At 36.3% G+C, this 24,631-nt stretch overlaps 1 protein-coding gene across 4 annotated transcripts in view; it reads right to left on the bottom strand.

The window, feature by feature from the left end:
• The window catches only part of MEMO1 (mediator of cell motility 1), a 114,570-nt gene that overhangs the window by 43,397 nt on the left and 46,542 nt on the right, over nt 1-24,631 (bottom strand). For 3 of the 4 annotated variants that reach the window (XM_041754963.1, XM_041754962.1, XM_041754964.1), the window contains 2 exons: nt 17,291-17,372; nt 1,501-1,569 (listed from right to left, as the gene is read on the bottom strand). In XM_041754963.1, coding sequence (XP_041610897.1) covers nt 1,501-1,569; nt 17,291-17,372 — 151 coding nt within the window. Of the gene's footprint in view, nt 1-1,500; nt 1,570-17,290; nt 17,373-24,631 lie in introns of those variants that run through there. The other variant, XM_041754966.1, reaches the window with a different exon arrangement.

Genomic DNA, 24,631 nt, shown 5'->3' with positions numbered 1-24,631 from the left:
TTCAAAATTCAATTATTATATACTAATTACAAGAATAAGCTGATAACATCTTCATGCATCATTTGCCTCTCTTTTTACTCACCTCTTTTATTATCATCTTAGTCCTTGGCTCTCTTCCCTTTTCTCTTTTCCTTCCATTATCAACTTATTTAATACATCCTTTTTTATCAACTTATTTAATACATCCTTTCTGCATCTACCAACATAGGTTCTCATCTATCTAAACATTGCTAAGCCAAATTTAATTCAGGAGTATCCTTCTAGCAAATAATATCCTCAAATAGAAAAGGTTTGAAAAAGGCTGTCATATTAACTAACCTTTATTATAGGCCCAAATGAAGGAAACATTTGAAAATCTTTCCAATTAATTTATTTTTGTTCTTACTCATGAAATAAATTAGCTGAAATCATATATTAAAAATGTATCAAGAAGTACTTGATGAAGACACTCCTCAAAACACCATAAATGAGGCAGGGCTAACTAAAACCTCATCAATTTGGCAACATTATCAATTTTTTATCATTAAAAACTTACTAAAATAATTTCCAGCAAAGGCATGATACAATGTGCAGAGCACACTACATAAATATAAAAAAGAACAGTTCTATTGTTTTAAAAATCTGAACAATTTGCTCAAAGGTAAAGGATTAGGCAGTGGGGTGAGACTTTCTTTTTAAACTCAGGGCTGCTGTGAGTTACTTATTTTGAATTATTATGCTTTACTTCTACTAGCACAAGTCTAACCTAACAATCAATATTTGACAGAATTAAGATGATTGATTTTACCTACTTATATAGTGTATGTATAACTGGCATACAGACTGGAGCCTAATACCTGTTCACATTTGTGAATTAACTATTTCAATAAAATGCTGGTCAGCAAATTCAGTAATGGGGATGGCTATTTCTAGTTAAAGCTTTTAAAAGTTCATACATTTCTTATTTTAGAGAGCAGTATATTACTTAAGTCTCAATCTGCCAGATAAAAATCTTAAAGCTAATTTCAGAGTTCTCACTGAATTATTAAGAGCTAACATACTTCAAACACCATATTAAATTCACTGTCAGATTCTAAAATAACTCAGCTACCTCATCTTGTCAATGAGAAATTATTTTCTTTCATTAACCACAACTTAACAAGTACAATAAAGAATTTTAAATCACAAAATGACTAGGATAGAACAAGGCACTTTGCATTCTTAAAGATGCTCATCTGGTTTCAAAGAGAAATTTAAACAAAACATTTAACCTTCTAACATTTCCAGAACTAAGCATTCTACCAAAAACAACAACAACAAAAAAAACCTAAATGTAAAAACCAAATGTTCAGACAATGAAAAACAGTATGAAAACTTTTCATAACCTATATAAGGTATAATAAATAGTCAAATTCTTAATGAAATATACAACAATAAGCATGCAAAATCAAGTTACTTCTGTGACAAAGTGGTTATGATTCCCAACCTTCTCCCACTTAAACAAAACTGTGTATTACTTACGTAATAGATGGATCCACTTGTTTATATGCATGAGCAGCACAAGACCCACAGTATGTATATCCTGCATGGCTACAAAACAAAATATTTTTAAAATTTAATTATCAGATTCAAAATTAAGATATTCTCAAAAAAAACCTTTTGAAAGAAATATAAATATGGTAAACATCACAGAATTGAGTATATAGATTAAAAAAAGCAATGTAGCTAATGATGTAAACTTTAGCAGACAATAGAGAACACATAATTGTTCTATGTTCCAATTTTTAATTTTAAAAAGTATTTTATAATTTTTTTGGTCTTGAGAACAATTAAATTGAGATAGCCAAGGCTTACTTGAAGTTGCTAATGAATACTAATAAATATGAGTTTCTAACATTCTTCTTCAATGTTATTAGCAGACTATTACATAACAATAAGACCAAGATCAAGTCAAATCAGACCAAAACAAATATCCTACAGTAATAACTCACCTTATTTTTCTAACTTCTTATTTTTTTTAGACTTTTTAAAACATAGTGTTATATCAGTTTCAGGTATACAATATATGATTCAAGATTCTACACATTTCTCTATGCTCATCAAGAAGTATACTCTTAATCTCTTTTATCTATTTCATCCATCATCCCACTGACCTATTCTCTCTGGCAACCACTAGGTTTGTTCTCTCTATTTAATAGTCTGTTTTTTTATCTCTTTTATTATTTGTTTATTTTGTTTTTTACATCTTACATAAGTAACTTATTTTATTTATCTTTGTCTGACTTACTTCACTTAGCACTTATACCCTTTAAGTCCATTCATGTTGTCACAAATGGCAAGGTCTCCTTTTTTTTTAAAATTTCTTTTTTTTAATTTTATTTATTTATTCATGACAGACACAGAGTGAGAGAGAGGCAGAGACACAGGCAGAGGGAGAAGCAGGCTCCATGACTTGAGACTCAATCCTGAGTCTCCAGGATCACACCCCGGGCTGAAGGCGGTGCTAAACCACCGGGGCTGCCCAAGGTCTCCTTTTTATGACTAATATTCCATTGTGTATGCGTGCATGCATGCGTGTGTATGCGCGCGCGCGTGTGTGTGTGTATGACATCTTTTTTATCAATTTATCTTTTTTTTTTAAGATTTTATTTATTTATTCATGAGAGACACAGAGAGAGAGAAGCAGAGACACAGGCAGAGGCAGAAGCAGGCTCCATGCAGGGAGCCTGATGTAGGACTCGATCCCGGGTCTCCAGGATCAGGCCCTGGGCTGAAGGCGGCACTAAACCGCTGAGCCACCCGGGCTGCCCTCCATTCATTTTTTGATGGACACTGGGTTGCTTCCATACCTTAGCTATTATTAATAATGTTGCGATAAACAAAGGGGTGCATTTATCTTTTCAAATTAGTGTTTTTGTTTTCTTTGATAAATACCAAGTAGTGGAATTACTGAATCATGTAGCAATTCTACTTTTAATTTTTTGAGGAACCTCCATACTGTATTCCACAGTGGCTGCACCAATTTGCATTCCCACCAACAATGCAAGAGGGTTCCTTTTTCTCCACATCTCACCAACACTTGCTATTTCTTGGCTTTTTGAATCTAGCCATTCCTAATAGCTGTAAGGTGATTTCTCGATATAGTTTTGATTTGCATTCTCCTGATTAGTGATGTTAAGCATCTCTCCAACGTGTCTAATGGTCATCTCTATGTCTTCTTTGGAAAAATGTCTACTCGGGTCCTCTGCCCATTTTTATCAGATTGTTTCTTTGGTACTGAGATATAGAGCTAAATTTTTTTTTTTTAATTGATTCATGAGAGAGACAGAGGTAGAGAGACAGGCAGAGAGAGAAGCAGGCCCCATGCAGGGAGCCCAACGTGGGACTCGATCTCGGGTCTCCAGGATCGTGCCCTGGGCTGAGGGCGGCACTGAACTGCTGAGCCCACCCAGGCTGCCCCTAGAGCTTCTTTATATATTTTGGATATTAGCTTCTTATCAGATATATCATTTGCAAATATCTTCTCTCATTTATCAAATGACTTCGTTTTTTTGATGGTTTCTTTGCTGTACAAAAGCTTTTTATTTTGGTGTAGTCCCAATAGTTAATTTTTGCTTTTATTTCCCTTCCCTAAAGACATACCTAGGAAAATGAAAAATGTTTCTACAGCCGAAGCAATCTCTATCAAAATACCAATGGTATTCTCCATAGAGCTAGAACAAATAGTACTAAAATGTGTATGGAACCACAAAAGGCCCCAAAGAGCCAAAGCAATCTTTTTTTTTTTTTTTAATTTTTTATTATTTATTTATGATAGTCATACAGAGAGAGAGAGGCAGAGACATAGGCAGAGGGAGAAGCAGGCTCCATGCACCGGGAGCCCGACGTGGGATTCGATTCTGGGTCTCCAGGATCGCGCCCTGGGCCAAAGGCAGGCGCCAAACCGCTGCGCCACCCAGGGATCCCGAGCCAAAGCAATCTTGAGAAAGAGGAGCAAAGTTGAAGGTATTACAATCCCAGATTTCAAGACATACCACAAAGTTGTAGTAATTAAAACAGTATGGTATTGGCACAAAAACAGATCAATGGAATAGAATAGAGGGCCTAGAAATAAACCCACACCTATATGGTCAATTAATCTATGACAAAGGAGGCAAGGATTTACAACAGGGAAGAGACAGTCTCTTCAACAAATGGTACTGGGAAAACTGGACAGATACATGAAGAATGAAACTGGACCATTTTCTTATACCACATACAAAAATAAATTCCAGGGGATCCCTGGGTGGCGCAGCGGTTTGGCACCTGCCTTTGGCCCAGGGCGCGATCCTGGAGACCTGGGATCGAGTCCCTCGTCGGGCTCCCGGTGCATGGAGCCTGCTTCTCCCTCTGCCTGTGTCTCTGCCTCTCTCTCTCTCTCTCTCTCTCTCTCTATCATGAATAAATAAATAAAATCTTTAAAAAAAAAAAAATTCCAAATGGATTGAAGACGTAACTGTGAGACCTAAAACCATAAAACTCCTAGAAGAAAATAACTCACTTCTTCTGTGTCTTTAGTAATAAGAGAATTGATGTGGCCTTCTGAGTATTGTGCCTTTCATTTTCTCTCCCTATTACCCTTCCCTTTCATCTTTTGGTTTCAGAATTAGATTTGGTTCTCTTATCACTTATGGACTGACTTTTGTTTCCTGACCTCATTTTTCTTTCTTGACTCATTCAAGTTACATGAGTTTAGACACATTTCCCTGGTGCTTACTTATTAGTGTACGGACAGTGATATGCCGGTAAATATTTAACAACTGTCTCTGCAAAATATATATATATATACACACATGTGTACATAAACTTATTATAAACTTTACTGAGAGAAAAAGATACACCTGGGGCGCTCAGCAGCTGGGTGTCTGCCTTTGCCTTTCGGTGTGATCCCGGGTTCCAGGATCAAGTCCCACATCAGGCTCATTGCAGAGAGCCTGCTTCTCCCTCTGCCTGTGTCTGCCTATCTCTGTGTCTCTCATGAATAAATAAATAAAATCTTAAAAAAAAAAAACAGGTATCATATAATTTACAAATAATGAAAAATACATAATTCTTTTTATTGAAAATTCCACATAGTCAATTGATTGCCACAGAATGCTTTCACTGATTTTTGCTGAATTCTTATATCCATAGCCAAGTAATGGTTGCAACTGACAAGGGTAGAACAATGAAGACACATGTCTGACCTGCGTGAGTTCTCTACTGATTAGCTAAGTTTGAAATATTATAAGAAATATTTCCTTTCATACTTTCTTACACTTTTTTATAAAGTATAAGGCTACAGACACAACATAATCTCTTTTTTTTTAAGATTTTATTTATTTATTCATGAGAGACACAGAGAGGCAGAGATACAGGCAGAGGGAGAAAGCAGGCTCCATGCAGGGAACCTAACTGCGGGACTCGATCCAGGGACCCTAGGATCACGCCCTGGGCGGAAGGCAGGTGCTAAACTGCTGAGCCACCCAGGGATCCCCTAGAGACAACATAATCTTTAAGTTTAATCTGCATTATTAACATTTTCCTCCATTTCTTAAGTATAGACAATCAACAAACGTAAATCAATCCCTGATTGTAGAAATTTGCTAATTAATGTGGAGTAATTCATTCTTGCCATAACTGATTTCAGGATGCACAGTAAACTGAAAAGACAAAACACAGACTGGGAGAAAATACTTATAAAGCATACACCTGATATAAGTTTATATCTGAATATGTAAAAAAAATTTTCAAAACAAACCCAATATTTAAAATAGGTAACCATTTTGCAAGACAAAGAGTTCTGAAGATTGGCTGCAAAATAACATGAATGTGCTTAATGCTACTAAGGTATAAGATGGGGGGCACCTGGGTGGCTCAGTCAGTTGAGCATCCAACTCTTGATTTCAGCTCACGTAATGATCTCAGGGTCCTGGGATTGAGCCCCAAGTCAGGCTCTGCACTCAGTGGCAAGTCTGTTTGAGGATTTTCTCTGTGTCTCTCCTACTGCCCCTCACCCCACTTCTGTGCAATCATGCACATGCTTCCTCAAAAAAAATAAATAAATAACTCTTAAAAAAAAAGTAAAAGTACTTAAGATGTTAAGTTTTGTTATGTATATTTTACCACAATTTTTTTTAAATAGGGAAAGATATGAATAAATACTTCTACACAGAATATACTAGGATGGCAAATAAGCACATAAAAGAATGCTCAATATAGTTTAGTTACTTGGGAAAGACAAATTAAAACTACAAAAAACTACCACTAAACACCCAGTAGAATAGCTAAAATTAAAAAGAGTGACCATACCAAGTATGTTAAGGACATAGAACTGAAACTCAAGCTATGCTTGTGGGAATGTAAAATGTTACAATCACTTTTGAAAAGAGTTTGGCAATTTCTAAAAAAGTTAAATATACTCCTACCATATGACCCAGCTTTCCATTCCTAAGAAAAATGAAAGCATTATAACTACAAAGATTTGTACATAAATGTTCATCCCAGCTTTATTTGCAACAGTCAAAAACTGGAAACAACCAAATATTCCTCCAAAGATAAATGGATAAACAAACTGAGGTTAATGGATAAACAAACTGAGTTAGGGGGGTCTGGGTGGCTGTTGGTTAAGCATCTGCCTTTGGCTCAGGTCATAATCCCCAGGGTCCTGGGATCCAGCACCACATCCAGTCCTTGCCCAATGGGGAGTCTGCTTCTCCCTCTTCCTCTGCCTCCCACACCTGCTTGTTTTCTCTATCTCTCAAATAAAGAAAAAAAAAATCTTTAAAAAAAAAACCTGAAGCATAAAAAGTCTTTCAACAAACCTGGGTGGCTCAGTGGTTGAGCACCTGCCCTTGGCTCAGGTCATGATCCCAGGGTCCTGGGATCAAGTCCCACATCAGGGTCTCTGCGGGAGCCTGCCTCTCCCCCTACCTATGTCTCTGCCTCTCTCTGTCTCTCTCATGAATAAATAGAATTTTTTTTAAAAAACTGAGGTATAGTCATATAATGGAATACTCTTCAGCAACAGAAAGGAATGAACTATTGATAAAAATAATTATGTTAAAAAAGATGGCAAAAAAGAAAGAAATATGCTGAGAAGCCAGACAAAAAGAGTTCATACCATATAAGTCTACTAAAAAATAAAACTAACTTGTAGCCAACAGAGAGTAAGTCAATGGATGTGGGTGGAAAGAAGAGGCAGAGAGGTGCAGAGAGAATTACAAAAGGGCACAAGGAACATTGAAGATGATGAGTATGTTCATTACCTTAATTGTGACAGTTTCACAGGTGTGTATATATATTTCAAATGTATCCAAATGTACACTTTAAATAAATATATGCAGCCATATGTTAATCCTACTACAATAAAGCTCTTTTTTAAAAGGATCACCATTTGATCTAACCTAAGCTATGAATGGAGAAAAAGAGATTCACTTAAGTCAATCACAACAATATGGGATAGCAGTATGCTTAATCAAGAGGTAAGGAATACGGAATCTACACTGAGCATAGTGAAACCACTGCAGGCTTTGTTGGTTGGATTAGGTGTAGTCACTCTATCCATAAATCCAGCAAGAGAGCCTATCAAGTTGCTTCAGTATAGCACTATTCTCACAACACAGTTCTAATCTTAGCCAGAAGAAATGTTAAGTTGTTCTATGGCTCAGCACATTCAGTTTTGCTGATCTTAATATTCTAGCCTAACCAGGGGCTCAAATTTTTTTCCAGTTATGGCCCCAGTCTTCCAGTGCCCAACACCCCAAGACTGACTATTTCAGATTCCTAATAGCTGCTCCTGATCATAACATTACTGGCTCCCTCTTGTCAAATTCATAAATATGCTATCTTGTCCAGCCACGTGGGCCTTAAAAACCACTTGATCCATCAAGATCTGCCCTGGTCTGTCTCAAACGTGCAGAACAATATGTCATGTTTTCAATAACTGCTTTGCTCTCAGCTGTCACTTATATCCTATCCCTTCCCATCCCAACCCTTGTCGTTTAAGTTGGTCCTTCCATCTTAGATCTGCTTCTCAGACTTAACTCCTATTTGCCATTCTTGAATTTAAAGGCTCTGATCCCCAGTCCACACTCTGATCTCTCAGTCTTTGTCTCAATCAGTCCAATCCTGTGCCTACCTAAGCACAGTTCTTAAAAGCCATAAAGTCATCTTAGAAACACTGGATTATTGAAGTATAGGTAGAATAGAAATACTAAGAGTAGAGAGGTAAAGGCACAAAGGAAGAGCATAAAGGTTGAAGGAAGAACATGAGCAAATGTCCAAGTACATGATGTAGGTGAGAAAATATGAGACTGGCCTGAGTGAAATAAGTAGTGTTAAGCCACAGTCAGACTTGATAAAACAAGTAAGTAAAAAACTGCTGTATATTCTGGAGCAAGGTAGTGACAATACAAAACTGTTATTAGTCTAGTACTGAAAAACATGAGATCAGAGATCAGAGGCAGGAGGTGTTAAGTGGTGCTGTGGCCTGAGGTAGTAAAAGTCATGGTCTAGAAAGGTCCCAGTGCCAGCAGGAAATGAGACATGAATGGTCTACAGTCTAAAAAAAACCTGACATATCTTAGTGACCAAGTAGGTACAGAGGGACAAGGAAGAGGAGAGGGTAGAGGGCAATTATGATAATGGTAATAACTAACATTTACTGAAAGCTTACTCTGTGTTCCTCATCCACATTATTCAAATTAGTAGCTCATTTAGTCCTCACACCAACCTTACAAGATAGGAATCATTGTTTTTCTTTTATAGATGAAGAAAAGAAAGCAAAAAGGTTAAGAAACTTCCTCAAGGTCACACAAATACTGACTACACCAGGACTTAAAGGTCAGCAGTAGAGTTCCAGAACCCATTCTTAACCTCTATCTATTTTAAGGAACAAAGAAAGGTTTCCATGGGGTAGGAAAATCAACAACCTTATAACTAGAAGAATACCATATATCCTATAGGACTGTAGGGAAAGTGGGTGCTTTTGAAAACATTATTAGGGATTCCTGGGTGGCTCAGTGGTTTGGCGCCTGCCTTCAGCCCAGGGCATGATCCTGGAGTCCCGGGACTGAGTCCCACATCAGGCTCCCTGCATGGAGCCTGCTTTTCCCTCTGCCTGTGTTTTTGCCTCTCTTTCTGTGTCTCTCATGAATAAATAAGTAAAATCTTAAAAAAAAAAAAAAGAAAGTATTTAAAATTTCAAAAAAAGAAAACATCAAAAAAAAAAACATGATTAACTAAGGTAAGTATGTTTTATAATAGAACTCAGATTTCATGGTTTCAGTCCTTTCTGAAGTTGAGGACTTAAAAGCCTGCTTGAAACAAAGACAAAATAGTTGCAAAAAAGGGAGAGAGAGTTTTAATCTTAATAGAGAATATATTGCAGAATATATTTTTAAAAATCATTAAGTGTACCATCCCTCTTAGCCCACATAATGAGAAACTCTACTTCATGAAAGGACTATGATTATAGCCAAAGAAAAGAATTTCTAGGGACACCTGGGTGGTTTAGCGGTTGAGCGCCTACTTTTGACCCAGGACATGATCCTGGAGTCCCGGGATCGAGTCCCACATCGGGCTCCCTGCATGAAGCCTGCTTCTCTCTCTGCATCTCTTATGAATAAATAAGTAAAATCTCTTTTTAAAAAAATTTCTAGGGATCCCTGGGTGGCACAGCGGTTTGGCGCCTGCCTTTGGCCCAGGGCACGATCCTGGAGACCTGGGATCGAATCCCACGTCGGGCTCCCGGTGCATGGAGCCTGCTTCTCCCTCTGCCTGTGTCTCTGCCTCTCTCTCTATGTGTGTGTGTGTGTGTGTGTGTGTGTGTGACTATCATAAATAAATAAAAATTTAAAAAAAATTTCTAGTACTTTCCTTTATCCTGGCCCAGATACATGGTAATGAAGAGAGTCATGGTAATAACCATCAAATCTCAGCACTAATCCTCTGCTCCTAGACCTTTTTTGCTAATAAGAATCTTTCTACATATTTGTGGAAACAATGTTTCATTAAGAGATCACTCAAATAAAGTGAGTGTTCACTATGGGAACATCTAAGGTTTTTTTTTTTTCTTTGTGCATAATAGTCAGAAGAGCATTGAAAATGTGAGCTCTACAGATACTTGAATACACATCATAAAAGTGTATCCTAATCAGTCTTTCACAAGCTCTTATAACCTTAATGCAAAGTCATCCCTGAGAGTTTTTCCAGGTCACTCTGGTTCCCAATGTAACCTCAATGAAGGCAAATTCAAAATTATACTTTAATGCCTATCATTTCTCATTAGTCTAAAACCATGCCTTTAAAAACTGATCCTTCCTGTAACAAAATATTTTGCTTTTCCCTTTACTCTTACACACCCTTTATATCACCAAGTCTAGCTCCTAATCTTCCGAATTTCTGTGCCCCATACAGAGCTGCAATCGAATGAGGATACAAGGCCACTGTCCATGGTCACTCACTAGTTAAATGACAGTTCCCACAGCAACCTTGCAGTGTGGGTATAATTTAAATAATTTAAATTCCTATGTCAGGAAGATTACCAATTACTACATGACATGAACTTTCACTTGTTCATTCTGAGACCTTCAAGGTTATAGGTGAATTGCATAAAGTGTGAATGCCAAGAGTCTACCACACATTCTCTGAGAGGCTTTTCATCAAAGAGGATACAGAGAACAATTTAAAACACACACACACACACACAGACACACACACACACATCCCACACACACCTGGATTCAACAAAATCAGATTCTCATAGCCCTAGTTCTACTTAATAGTGGCAAAAATGCAAAATAAAAAGATTGGACTAAATGAAATGAGAAGATGGGACCAGATGAAACAGTAAGAAAAGTCTTTAAGATCTACTTACAGTAAACTATGATCTAGAGCTAGAAACTAAACTTAAAAACACTTGTTAGTATCTGGAATCCACCTGAACAACAACTGGCTCAAGCAGCCTCCAAAAGCAGCAGCTTCACAATGACACTCTCCATTTAGTTTCACTGGACCTCATTTTTCATTCTCTTATTTCCATAGGCATTCCTCAAGGGCCCTCAAGATTCCTACTTCATTAAAAGAATATTAGATAATTATATCTTCAAAAATGTCCAGGTTAGAAAGTCATTATTCAGACTATTTTATTTTTACAACATGTTTGGAATCTCACAAATATTAAGCAAACAATATTATAAACTAAGAAAAGTTATTAAAGTTATTCAAGTCAAATAAGAATACACTAACCACAATGTTGCATATCCAGATTGTTTTACTGCTGGAATATACAGGACCTGAAATACTGCCATGAATAACCTAACTGCTTAAAATAAACAAGGACTAGAAATAAACAAGTTGCAGGAACTTAAATTAACTATATTTATTTAGATTCACTGTGTCACCACACTGGTAGAGCTCAACAGGTATATTTCACTATATGTAAACTGGTCTTCTATATAAATGTTTCCTGGCTTTTAAGTTTTCAAAACTTAAAACTAAGTTTTTATATTAAAAATAATACATGCACACAGTATAAAAAAGTCAAACCATAAAGAAGGGTATACAATGAAAAGTGAAAGTATCCTTTACTCCATACTACTACTATTAGGTTCACTACTAACAAATCAAACTCTGGTTTAAATGTATGAGGCAGGCTTCAATAACCATAGTATCTGCTTTACTGTCTAAGTAAGCCCCCTTCCAATTATCTGATTATATTTTTATATTCAATAAGAGGTTTCTTAAGTGATGCATACTGAATATATAGTTCCATTCCAAGGGTTGCTAAGTTAATCCTACATAGTGCAAGATAACAATTTTGGCATTAAGGTGTCTGGCAGTCATAGTAGGAAGGCTTTTGGAACCCTAGTTCATGAGATCATTTCAATATATCTCTGGGCAACATACTGTTTCCTACACCTCAAGACAGTAAGGTTGTCCTAAATTCAACCAAAGGACATTTTTTTTTTTGACATTTTTAAATCAAATTAAATTCTTTTGAATTTAATTAAAAAATGCCTATATGCCATACAGATTAGAATCATTAAGATTGATCATTAGTTGGTTTATGGGTCAATATTTATTCTCTAACAACACTATTCTATTTACTATATACATCAATATACAAACAAGCAATCTGTTTAAGCAGTTTTAAAAGTATGCTATCTAGGTTCTGAATTACTTGTTTCTTAAGGCTCCCCTTACATGATTTATGCCTAAGAAGGCAAAAATCTAAGAAAAGCTGGTCCTAGAGAGCTAAATTTTATAAAAGTTAAAGAATGTTTTTTAGGAGCACCTCACTGGTTCACAATAGAGCATGCAACTCTTGATCTCAGGATTGTGAGTTCAAGCCCCATGTTGGGGGTAGAGATTACTTAATATCTTAAAAGTTTAATAGATTTGATTTGAATTAAAAGTAGGAATCTTAAATTTTCTAATTACTAGATAAGCATGTTCTAACAAAGACCCTTTTGTGCCTATAGAACAATAAAATAAAAAATAAAAAAATAAAAAAATAAAAATAAAATAAAAAAAAAAAAGAACAATAAAATATTAGTTGTTGCTTTTCTACCTAAAAAAAAAAAAAAAAAAAAAAAAAAAACCAAAACTCTAGAAAGGAAAATAATTACTTCTGGAAACTATATACTAAGATTAATTTGACTATAATTTAAAGTTTTCATATGTTAACAAAATGGAGATTGTATTACATATGCATAAATATAATTACAAAGTCATTATATAACAGAAACACACAGACCAAAGCCAAAACTATTTACAAATACTCATTTTAAAACCTAAGGTAGGGATCCCTGGGTGGCGCAGTGGTTTAGTGCCTGCCTTTGGCCCAGGGCGCGATCCTGGAGACCCGGGATCGAATCCCACATCGGGCTCCCGGTGCATGGAGCCTGCTTCTCCCTCTGCCTGTGTCTCTGTCTCTCTCTCTCTCTCACTGTGTGCCTATCATAAATAAATAAAAATTAAAAAAAATAAAAAATAAAAAAAATAAAACCTAAGGTAGGGCAGCCTGGGTGGCTCAGCAGTTTAGCGCTGCCTTCAGTCCAGGGCATGATCCTGGAGACTCGGGATCGAGTCCCACGTCAGGCTCCCTACATGGAGCTTGTTTCTTCCTCTGCCTGTCTCTGCCTCTCTCTGTGTGTCTCTCATGAGTAAATAAATAAAAATCATTTAAAAAAAAAAGGAACTATTTCAAAAATAAATAAAACCCAAGGTAACTTGGAAATCTTTTACAAATCCATATACTTGTGACTTAGACTCAAACATTTCATTTCCCAGGCTACTGCCAATTTCAACCCAAAAGCTAAATATAAAAAGGAAATGAATCTAGCTACATTTTCATGAATAACTAAACTTGACTTTATAGATTGTTTTAGCACAGTTCCTACATTTGAAACAAGTTTTAACTAGGAAGGTAGCATGCAATAGTCAAATACCAGCAAAGTGATGAGAATGACATAGAACCTATGTCACAAGTCACTATAAAGATGTGATTGATTATTAATCCATTGTTTCTTTTTTTATCCATTGTTTCTCACCCAATCAAGGATTACACAAACTTCCCTCCCTTATCCCTGAATCAAGGAGAGAGCTCCTGCTGCCTATTTCATCCACGACTCTTCCCCTTGTATATCCCACTCCAGCTACCTCATCCTCCTCACTTTTCCTCAAAAACACTAAGCATATCCTGCTGCAGAGCCTTTGTACTTGCAGTTCCTCAACTTGAAAACCTCCTCCCTCAATAGCCGCATAATCTCTCTCTTGAATTATTTAGGCTCAAATGTTACCTTATCAGGGAGATCTTTTCTTACTATCCTACATAAACTAGCACCTCCCTACCCATACTGTCAGTCTCAATCTTATCAGCTTTATTATTCTTAGCATCCATTAGCACCTGATACAATATACAGGCATGCCTTGTTTTATTGTCCTTTTCTGTATTGTGCTTCACAGATACTGCTTTAAAAAAAAAACAAAAAACAAATTGTGAAGGCTTGTGGTAACCTCAAATCAGACAAGTCCACTGGTGCCAATTTTCCAACATTTGCTCACTTCATGTCTCTGTGTCACATTTTAGTAATTCCTGCAATATTCCAAACATTTTATATTATTATATTTGTTAAGGCCATCTGTGATCAGTGATTATAACTTACTGAATGGTTAACATTTTTTAGCAATAAGTATTTTCTAATTAAGGTATATACACTGTTTTCATACAATAATGCTATTGTACACTTAATAGAATACATTACAGTGTAAACATAACTTTATCCACCAGGAAACAAATTCATTTGGCTTTTTTTATTGTAATACTCGTTTAATTGCAGTCGTCTGGAACCAAACCCACAATATCTTTGATGTATGCCTGTAATTATTTGTTTACTGTTTGTTTTCCCAAGTACTAAAATGTAAGCACCAAGAAAGTAGCAATTTTAGTTTATTCAAAATGCAGCATTAGGGAGCAGTCCAAGATGGCAGCAAAGGCTGATCCTGAACTCACCTCCCATGGACACACCAAATCTACTGCTACATAAGGTATGGTTCCCTCTGCAAAAGACCAGAAAACTAGCCGAATACCTCCTTTGCATGATAAAACTGTCACATCAAGATGGGAAAAGAAGGCAGATGCAGCCTTGTCAGAACCCCATCCCTGGCACTGGGACCCACAATCAGGAGGCATCTCACAAACCCAGAGTTTCTTCCTGAGGAAGGAAGGGTTCACAACCCACATCAGGTACACCAATTCCTGGGAAGTGTAACAGAGAGATGAATCCCCAAAACAACCAGGAAATCCAAAGGCTATAGGAAACTGAGATACTTCTCCTAAAGGGCTCACAAGCAGACTCATGTTACCCTGGAAACCAGCACAAAAGCAGCGATTTGAAAAGTGCCTAGACAAAATGTGAAGGAGATTCACTGACTAATCTTAAAACATCAGAGAGACAGGGACCTGTTGCAACTCTCTCCAGGGACAGAGGCACCCATGGGGCAACCTAGCCCTGTGCTCTCCTGCGGCCCTGCAAAAGCTGTGTCTGCACCAACCACGCGCTCTCCTGTGGCCCTGCTAAAGCTGGTGGGCACATGCAAGTCTACACAGAGGACACTCCTTGATCAGCCGCTCTGGTGGCCTGGGGAGCTTGAGTTCCTGGGTCCAACAGGGCTGCAACTATTGAAGAGACAGTTCTTGGCAAGCTATCACCTCCAGGGCATCAAAGAGACAGCACTTTGAAACACATCCCTAGTCTTTCTGTGAAACAAGCCTATTTACTTGTCCCAGAGCTTCAGCCTGAGGGGCAGACTTCACATTTGCCATACACCTAGAGGCTGTGAAGATGCTTTCAAGGAAAGGAGGCCAGGGGATACCATCTTTATGCTCTCCCTAAGCCTTACTTGTAGTTAGTAGTAGTAGTCACTTAATAGTAATCTAACTACATTTCACCAGTACCTCCCAGAAAGGAGCTTATACACTCCTCTGAAGCCCTGATTTTTGCCAATGTCACCCCAGAGGACACCTTTAGATTACCTGGTCTGGAGGCCAACAGGGTTTTTACAACTACAGTCCCACAGGACTATCTACGTTGGCGTTGGCGTATTTTAAAACCTGCTGCCTGAGGGTCTGGCTTCTAATTAGCGCATAAGTAGGGGGTGCCTAAGATCCACCTCCTTCAGAATACTGACAGTTCTTGACACACCCTCAACAACTAGGACTTATCAAGAATAAATCAGGCTGCTTAGACAATCACAAAGGTTTCAGAGACAATGAAGAGCTAGGGCCAGGTTGAAAGATAAGGTCCATCTCCTATACAAGGCTACTCTTTGAAGAATCATACATAGAAACAAACACAGGGAAGTCAAGCAAACTGAGGAAATAGGAATATGTCCCAAATAAAAGGATAAGATAAAACCTCTCAAAAGAACCTTACTGAAACAAAAAGCAATACTAAAAAGAACACCCACCCGGCATTTAGCTGGGTACACACATATTTGCTGAATGACTAAGTAAATAATAGCTTAAGTTATTATACTAAAACTTTCTAAAGATTTTAACTCATTTAATCATCAAAAAACTATATGAGGTACTATAAATATTCCAATTTTACCAACAAGACAAAAGCATAAGGGGGATTAAGGAACTTGTCTATCACATAACTTAGAAGTGGTACAGTAGCCTCCTTTATCTATTAAATGAGATCAAGTTAGATCATACAAATGGAGCATTTAACAAAATGTTTGGCACATTAAATATCTAGCATTTGTGGAATACTTAATTATGTGCCAGACATTAATGTAGGCTCTTTATGTGTATTTACTTATTTAATTCTCATATTGTTCAATAAGTAGATGCTATTATTATTTTCACTATTTTTTCTTTATTGGGGCACCAAATCTAACTCAACCGAAGTTACATAAAAGACACTGCTGTGAAAGAAATGGGACAAACTCCAACCTTTACTTTTCTCAGAAAACAGTTAACATGTGCTTTAAAAAATGTGTTTTGATGAGCAGCTGCCTTTGGCTCAGGTCATGATCCTGGAATCCAGGATCAAGTCCTGCATCGGGCTCCCGCATGGGCTCCCGCATTGGGCTCCCGCATCGGGCTCCCCGCAGGGAGCCTGCTTCTCTCTCCACCTGTCTCTGCCTCTCTCTCTGTGTCTCTCTCATGAATAAATAAATAAAATCTTTAAAAAAAAATGTGTCTTGAAAGTTAGCACTGGAAACCAAATCAAAATGAACTGAATTCATATCACATACAGACCACACCATTAACTATATTTGTTAACCTGTAGTTCTAAAAAGCCTTTGAATCTAAAAGATTCAAAGACAAAACATTTTCTTCATTAAAACAAAACAAAACAAAACAAAAAAACACAACCCCTTCCCCAAATATCTGGTTGCTACTCCATATTGCATGGTGTTATGATTAACACATCTTTTTCATTATAAGGAAAAAGTCAGCTGAATTAAAGTAGATCATTTTACTATTTAAAACAGAACTTACTCAGTTACATCAATCTAAAATCACCAACTTTATGCACTGCAAATCACCCTCCACTGTAAAAGTCAGTTTTACTACCAAAATCAAATTTTAAAATTACTGTACCTGAGAAATTCCTTTATCCTTAAATTAAAGTGAAAGCTAAAGGAATCATGAAAATAATATATAATTTCTTCAGCTCAACATAGCATTTGTTTTTTAATTTTTTAGTTCCATCTGTAGATACTATATTAATACTTAACATATGAAACATTCTGGGTAAAGACCCTTAAAACTTACGGTGCAATAATGGCTCTAGCGGGTCTTTTTGTAGACTGAACTTGTGAGAGCCAACCTTCTAGCTGTGCATTCAGCTGTGGTCCTATAAAAAGAGAAAGAGGGAAGGTGCAGTTAGCAGAGAAATGTACCATCTATAACCATCCATGACACAAAGTCCTTATTGAACCTATTTGGGACTAAAATAACTTAATGGACAGTGGGATCATTAGTTTGGACATTAACATTGGAAACTTAACCAACTACTAAGCAAGCCATAGATAAGGCCACATACTGATTAAACAAAATCTGCTTTTATACATTTACTTATTTACAACCATCTTCATTCCAGAACAACAATACAATCTATGATTTGAGGCACAAGAAACAAAAGACTGTTGGCATATGAAAATACTTGAGTGATTGATTTCAGAGCACCAAAACTTGCCTTAATCACTAATATCACATCCATGGAGTGATCATTCCCATACCCAAAACCTTTCCTTCTATCTACTCCAGCCTCTATTCTGGTAATCGCATTGATGACCAGTGACTGCATCATGTCAAAAATCTCAATTTCAAGCATCCCACTCTCCTCACTTCCTATCTTTCCAGTTCACTTCTAAAAATCTGTTATTGCCAAAAGATTTGGAATTATTTTCCCGCTATCCTTCATTTCCCTTCTTCTCTACATCTTACTCAGCCTGAAAGCTGATGATCCATCACTATAATCATTTCCTTACCTATGCCCTCACTCTTCCTCATCACAATCAAATCAGTTAAAACCAACTTTCCATTTAACACAGTACCTTCACCTGTAGAGCTGAATGAGATGACAAGAAAATACCACATGAACTTTGATATTACACCCATAAATTTCAGCAGACCCTTAGCAAAGCTCAGAAGTCTATCATACTAACCTAGTCAATTTGCTCTCCCAGCCTTACGATAATTTCTTCTTATAGCTTCTCAATTTACCTTAAAGCCTCATCCTTCTCTCACTCCTAGCAGATGATCTTGCTTTTTCATTTTGTCAAGGAAAATCAGAAGATGGCCAACCATCCTTGTTTTTCCAGGACTTTCCCAGTTTAGCACTGAAAGTCTTGCATCTTGGGAAACCTCTTAGTCCTAGGCAAACCTGGACATTAGTCACCCTAAATTCAGATCAGAACTACTTCCTCTTCCTACCACTTATTCTGTTTACTCTCCTGTGTCAACACACTGGCCTTACTCCTATCAAAAGTCAAGCAAATTATTTCTGCACTGGGTCCCATTGTTTTTCTTCTCAAGGACTCTGCTCCGGTAACACACCCAGTCACCTGCACTAACTTGTCCCTTTTTACTAGATCATTACCATTAGCATGCAATTACAAAAGTAGATTGAGTTCCCCCCCAACTAACACCGATTTTTCTGGCCTCTTTTCTCTCTCTTTTTTTAAGCATTTAATCATAAAATATTTAAACATTACAAAAGATTCTAGGTAATAACAAACACCAATGTACCTACCCACCCCTAATAAATTTTAACATTCTTCTTTACTTAAGATCTTTGTTTATTAAGAAATAAAGTATTACAGACACACTTGAAAACCTTGCTGATCCCATAGGACAGTGTCCCAAAGGACACTTAAAACATATCAAGTATTTATTTATGATCACCATGACTTCATAAAATAATATCAAAAAGATGAGCACAATTTTAACATAATCTCAGTACTTTAAACTGAATAAATTAATCACATTTCATTGACTGCAAGATACTGTCAGTATTACTATGCACCATTATTTATTTATTTACCACTAAGAAAGAAAAATAAAGGGGCACCTGGGTGGCTCAGTGGTTGAGCATCTGCCTTTGGTTCAGGCCATGATCCTGGGGCCCTGGGATCAAGTCCCGCATCAGGCTCCCCATGGGGAGCCTGCTTCTCCCTCTGCCTGTGTCTCTGCCTCTTTCTCTGGGTCTCTCATGAATAAATAAATTCTTTAAAAAAGAGGGACACCTGGGTGGCTCAGTGGTTAAGCGTCTGCCTTTGGCTCAGGGCATGATCCCAGATCCCAGGATCGAGTTCCAGATCAGGCTTCCTGCATGGAGCCTGCTTCTCCCTCTGCCTGTGTCTCTGCCTCTCTCTGTGTATCTCTCACGAATAAATAAAAATTTTTTTAAAAATTCTTTTAAAAAGAAAGACCAAAAAAAAAAATAATAAAACCCTCCCATTTTGGGGTGCCTAGGTGGCTCAGTCTGTTAGGCATTTGCCTTTGGCTCAAGTCATAATTCCAGGATCCTGGGATCAAGCCCTGTGTCAGGGCTCCCTACTCCACAGAGAGCCCGCTTCTCTCTCTCCCTCTGCCTGCTGACCATCCTGATCCTCCTGCTTGTGCTTGCTCCCTCTCTCTCTCTCAAATAAATAAATAAAATCTCTTTTAAAAAAAAAAAAAAAGCTCCCAATTAAACTAGGACATATGGTTTCTTTTCACTTAGAATTTTTTTATTTTTTGAAAAAGCTCTTTTAAACTTATTTAGACATGAATTATGATAAATACTCATGTTTATATTTTAAAAAGAAAAATAAATTCAAAGTAGTCTTTTTTGAAAAAAAAGATTGTATTTATTTACTCATGAGAGACACAGAGATAAAAGACAGAGACTTCGATCCCAGGACCCCGGGATCATCACCTGAGCCAAAGGCAGACAGACGCTCAACCACTGAGCCACTCAACTGCCCCAAATTCAAAGAAGTCTTAAAAATGTCTTCAAACTCACAATCTGATTAGCTAAGTTGCTTTTTAACTCACAGTCATTAGTACTCCTTGTTTTTCCATAAAATCATCCTCTGTACCATTTGGATAATTAGTGATGCAATATTTTTTTTTTTAAGTGTTCTATTGCTTCTGGGATTCTCATCCAAACAGTGACTGTACAAATTCCCATGCCATACATTTCTTGATCTTACAAAAGGTGCCACCAGAAGATGTAACTAACTATAGGTTTCGGAAGACAACTCAGGAATCATGAACTATTCATAAATGATCCTTAAATAGTACATTAACTAAAAGATCAGCGGGTTGCGGTTGTCAAGTCATGCAAGCAGGATTAATTCTTGAGTTCACATATATGTAGACAGTGGCAACTATTTCACAACCAACAATGATGGTTAGGTGCCACCAATTATAAAATAAGTCAATTCTAGAAATGTTAAAATGTGGAAAAATATACATCTTAAAATTGATAAAATACAGTAGGCACTATGAAAACTACACTCATAAAAAAAAAAAAAAACTACACTCACTACAAGTTTCCCGTATTTATTTCAATGCAGAACAGCAAAAAAGTTCACTGAAAACCAGCATTTGAGACCAGTACTTCTCACTACAATGGAAAATGTTTCTGAGAAGCCTTACCAACTATAATAACTCATTTAATTTTAAAAGCAACATTTCAACAGTTCTTCCCAAATCCTCTCTCTCATTATTGATACTGTAAATGTGACACACACCTAAAATGTATTGCTATGTTATTTACAAAACTTAGTATCTTATTTTTAGATACATCTCAAGGGATGTATATTATCTGTATACTATTATTTAATAGAATCTATGACAGGACTCCTCACACAAAAAATAGTATGCTCTTGGAACACAAGAATTATCACAATGAATCTAACCCCAACCTATCCAGAATATTATTGTATCAACCCGCAAAAAAATCCTTTGCTGTGAAGAACACTGATTGTTTTACTTGACAAAAACCTCAAAGGTTAGACCAAATCCAAATATCCTGGATTCCTTATTACCCACTAATTTATTTAAACATTTTAAGAATTTATTTACATTTTTTAGTTAAACTCTATAGTTCAGAATACAGTTGCATAGGGGCAATTAATCATCCAAAAAAACAACCATGGCGATCCCTGGGTGGCTCGGCAGTTTAGTGCCTGCTTTGGCCTGGAGTCCCGGGATCGAGTCCCACGTTGGGCTCCTGGCATGGAGCCTGCTTCTTCCTCTGCCTGTGTCTCTGCCTCTCTCTCTCTCTCTCTCTCTCTCTCTGTGTGTGTGTGTGTGTGTGTGTGTGTGTGTCTATAATGAATAAATAAATAAATATTTTAAAAACAACAACAACAACAACCATTAGTGTATACCAACCAATTCTTGTATTTGGCCAACTGGAAATCACTTACCACTCTTCTACCTACTCATATACAGTTTCTCAAAATTTTCAGAGTTAATACCAATTCCATTGGCATTTCATACCTAAAAGGGCTGCAACTTTTGGAAGATCACAGTCTATTTCTCTGCCCAATCATTTACAAAACTATAGTCTGAAAACAGGTTTAGCAATGATCTGCTTAATAGTCTATTAATTTGGATTCTCTATTCCTACTCCTATTCTCTGTTTATAAACAAATTCCCTATCCCTACCAAATGATGTGATTAAATCCCTTGATAGTGACTGGCTGTAATATCTTATGTAAACTCTTTTTTGAGATCAAAATACTAACTTGTGTTTGTTATTTTTTATTACAAAAAGTATGTTCAGTATAGAAAATCAGGGGAACACATATTAAGGGGGGAATCAATAATCCCAAATTATAAAACTCACTGAAAATTAATATTTTCCAAATTTCCTTATAAATCTTTAAAATGATCTACAATTCTTTAATTTGCTTTTATTTACATAATAATATTATAGCATAAAAGCATTTCCCTATATTATGAACTCTTAATTAAAGACATTTTATGGTTAAGTAGCATTTGGTTGTGCGAATGGGTCACTTCTTTAAATATTACTCCAAAATAAGATATTAGGTTGTTTCCAATTTTTTGTACAATTATAAACAATTCTATAGTAAGTATCTCTATTTCATATTTAAATTTTATTTTTGAGATTCTCAAGGAAGGAATTACTATGTAAATCAGTATGAGCTGTTTTAAGATTTCAATACATATATTCAAAATGTTATTCAAAATTGCATCCATTCATAAGTTTGCACCATGCAATGACAATGCCGATTTTACCATAACCTCACCACTCTTAACAAAACAATATTTTGAAAGAGAAGGTCATTTAACCCATGCCTCCAGCTGATAAAAATTAAAATCTAATGCCCTTAGATTTAGCATTTCAAATTAAATATTTTATTTCTTCAACCAAACAATTTTAACTTTTCTTTTTTTGAGCAATTTTAACTTCTAAGAAAAATGTATTTTTGTCTTCTGAGATACTTACTTTCTACTTGGACCATGGAATAGCAACATGACTCTTGCCAGCCACAAGTTTTCCATTATCAAAGTTTAGCAAACAACTACTATCTATAGGTCTTTACAGAAGACAAGTCAAATTGAAAATCAAGCCTATTGTGTCGCATCATGCTGCTGCTTTAAATTACAATCCTGAAGATTTTGATATGCTCCTACCATTACATTTTTTTAACTAATGCGGTTCTCCTCTAACAATAGTCAAAAGAGGTCTACAGACTAGAATCATCTGATGTGTTTTTTAAGGAAGAGATCTCTAGGTCTTACACCACAGAGCTACTGTCATCACAATCTCTGGAAATAGCAACTATTTTTTTAACAAGCTTTTAAGAAGCTCTCCAGGTGATCCTGATACAAATTAAAATGTGAGGCCCACTGCCATAGAGGAGTTTATTTGCCCATGTTCTATGAATGAATGTAACTAACAACCTCTTGGTAGGTTTATAACTGAGATTTTTCATTTAATTTGTATAATTCATTCATTTATTTGTATAATAAATGAATACATCACATAATCCATAAGTTAGCAATATATAAATGATTAAGTTTTATCTCCAAACTACTTTGAAGCCATAAGTGACCTCCGTTGCTTCTTAAAATTTACATTATATTTTAAATGGTGATTGTAGCCTTGCATTAGGATCAATGCCTCCCCAGCTTTTCCTCTCAAATATCCTTGATGACAAAGTAAACTCAGATTCTTAGAAACTAGGTGATACACAAATTCAAAATCTCTTTTAAATCTTCTGTTTCAATCCAAAAATTCATGAAAATATAGTAGACTGACAATACAATAACCATTATAATCTCAAAACTCCCATGTTCCTATTTGCAACTGAAATGGAGGCTTCAGGAAGATATACCATGTGTATCCCCTCACACAGTGTCAAGTACTCTAGTGAGGAAACAGGAACTGGAGTCATAAAAGGCAACCACCTAAATTATATAAATGTTTAATGTTAGGTCCACAATACTTCCTTAATGCATATCTAACCAGGAATCATTTTCATCCAATTGCAGCTAGTGCATTTCTTTCTCTTTTTTTTTTTTTTAATGTTTCTTTGTGTTACCATCAGTCAGTTGATACTAGTAAATCTGGGTATTTTGATACCCAAAATCCAAAAACATAATCTGTGGAAAAATAAAACAAGTCTGCCTTATTGGATAGAATCAGGACTAAGATAAATTACACTTCCCACACAAGTCAACACTTCTTTCACTAAAAAAATAAGTTTCTTAAGATAAAAGGAGGGGATCCCTGGGTGGCTCAGCGGTTTAGCCCCTGCCTTCAGCCCAGGGCATGATCCTGGAGTCCTGAGATCAAGTCCCACATCGGGCTCCCTGCATGGAGCCTGCTTCTCCCTCTGCCTGTGTCTCTGCCTCTCTCACACACATCTCTGTGTTTCTCATGAATAAATAAATAAAATCTTAAAAAAAAAAAAAAAAGATAAAGATAAAAGGAAAGGTTAGAATTTTCACTTTTCATATATTTCTACTACAAAACAGATTTGCAGACATCACCACATTCTCACCTTATTCTGTATAATACAGATTTGCTTCTCTAAGAGCTTTCACTTAGAGTTTAACCAGAAAAAGTGGATCAGGCCCAATGGACCACACCAAATGAAATGTATAATATAACTGCATATATGTGAATTGACAGAACAATAGATTTGAAACTAAGTGTCTACCCCACACACAAAAAAAGCCTGATTAAACAGATTATAGTAGATTCATAAAGCAGAAGAGTAAGCAAACGTTAAACAGTGATGCAAATTTTTATGAATCCTTATGGAAGATCTCTTAATTAAGAAAGCATTGTAGAGCACGGAAGGTATAATATGTTGTCATTTTGAATGTGTGTATACATGATTATGTACTGGTTTGTATTTGTATAAACTATCTCTGGATGAACATGAAAGAAATGGATAACATGACTGCATCCTTATGAGGGAACTAAGAGTGTACTTCTTTACTTTTCACTGTGTACTTCTTTGCATCTTTCATATGTTGTACTATGTACATGTACTATCTAACCAAAAATTAAGTATAAAAAAATGTTGCAGTCATGTAACATAATACCATGAAGTCATAAAGAATGATTCTGCATCA

This window comes from Vulpes lagopus, chromosome 5, assembly GCF_018345385.1.
Source record: "Vulpes lagopus strain Blue_001 chromosome 5, ASM1834538v1, whole genome shotgun sequence".
Lineage (NCBI taxonomy): Eukaryota > Metazoa > Chordata > Mammalia > Carnivora > Canidae > Vulpes > Vulpes lagopus.
The sequence above is the reverse complement of the archived record's forward strand: the minus strand, read 5'-3'. Positions and strand labels throughout refer to the sequence as shown.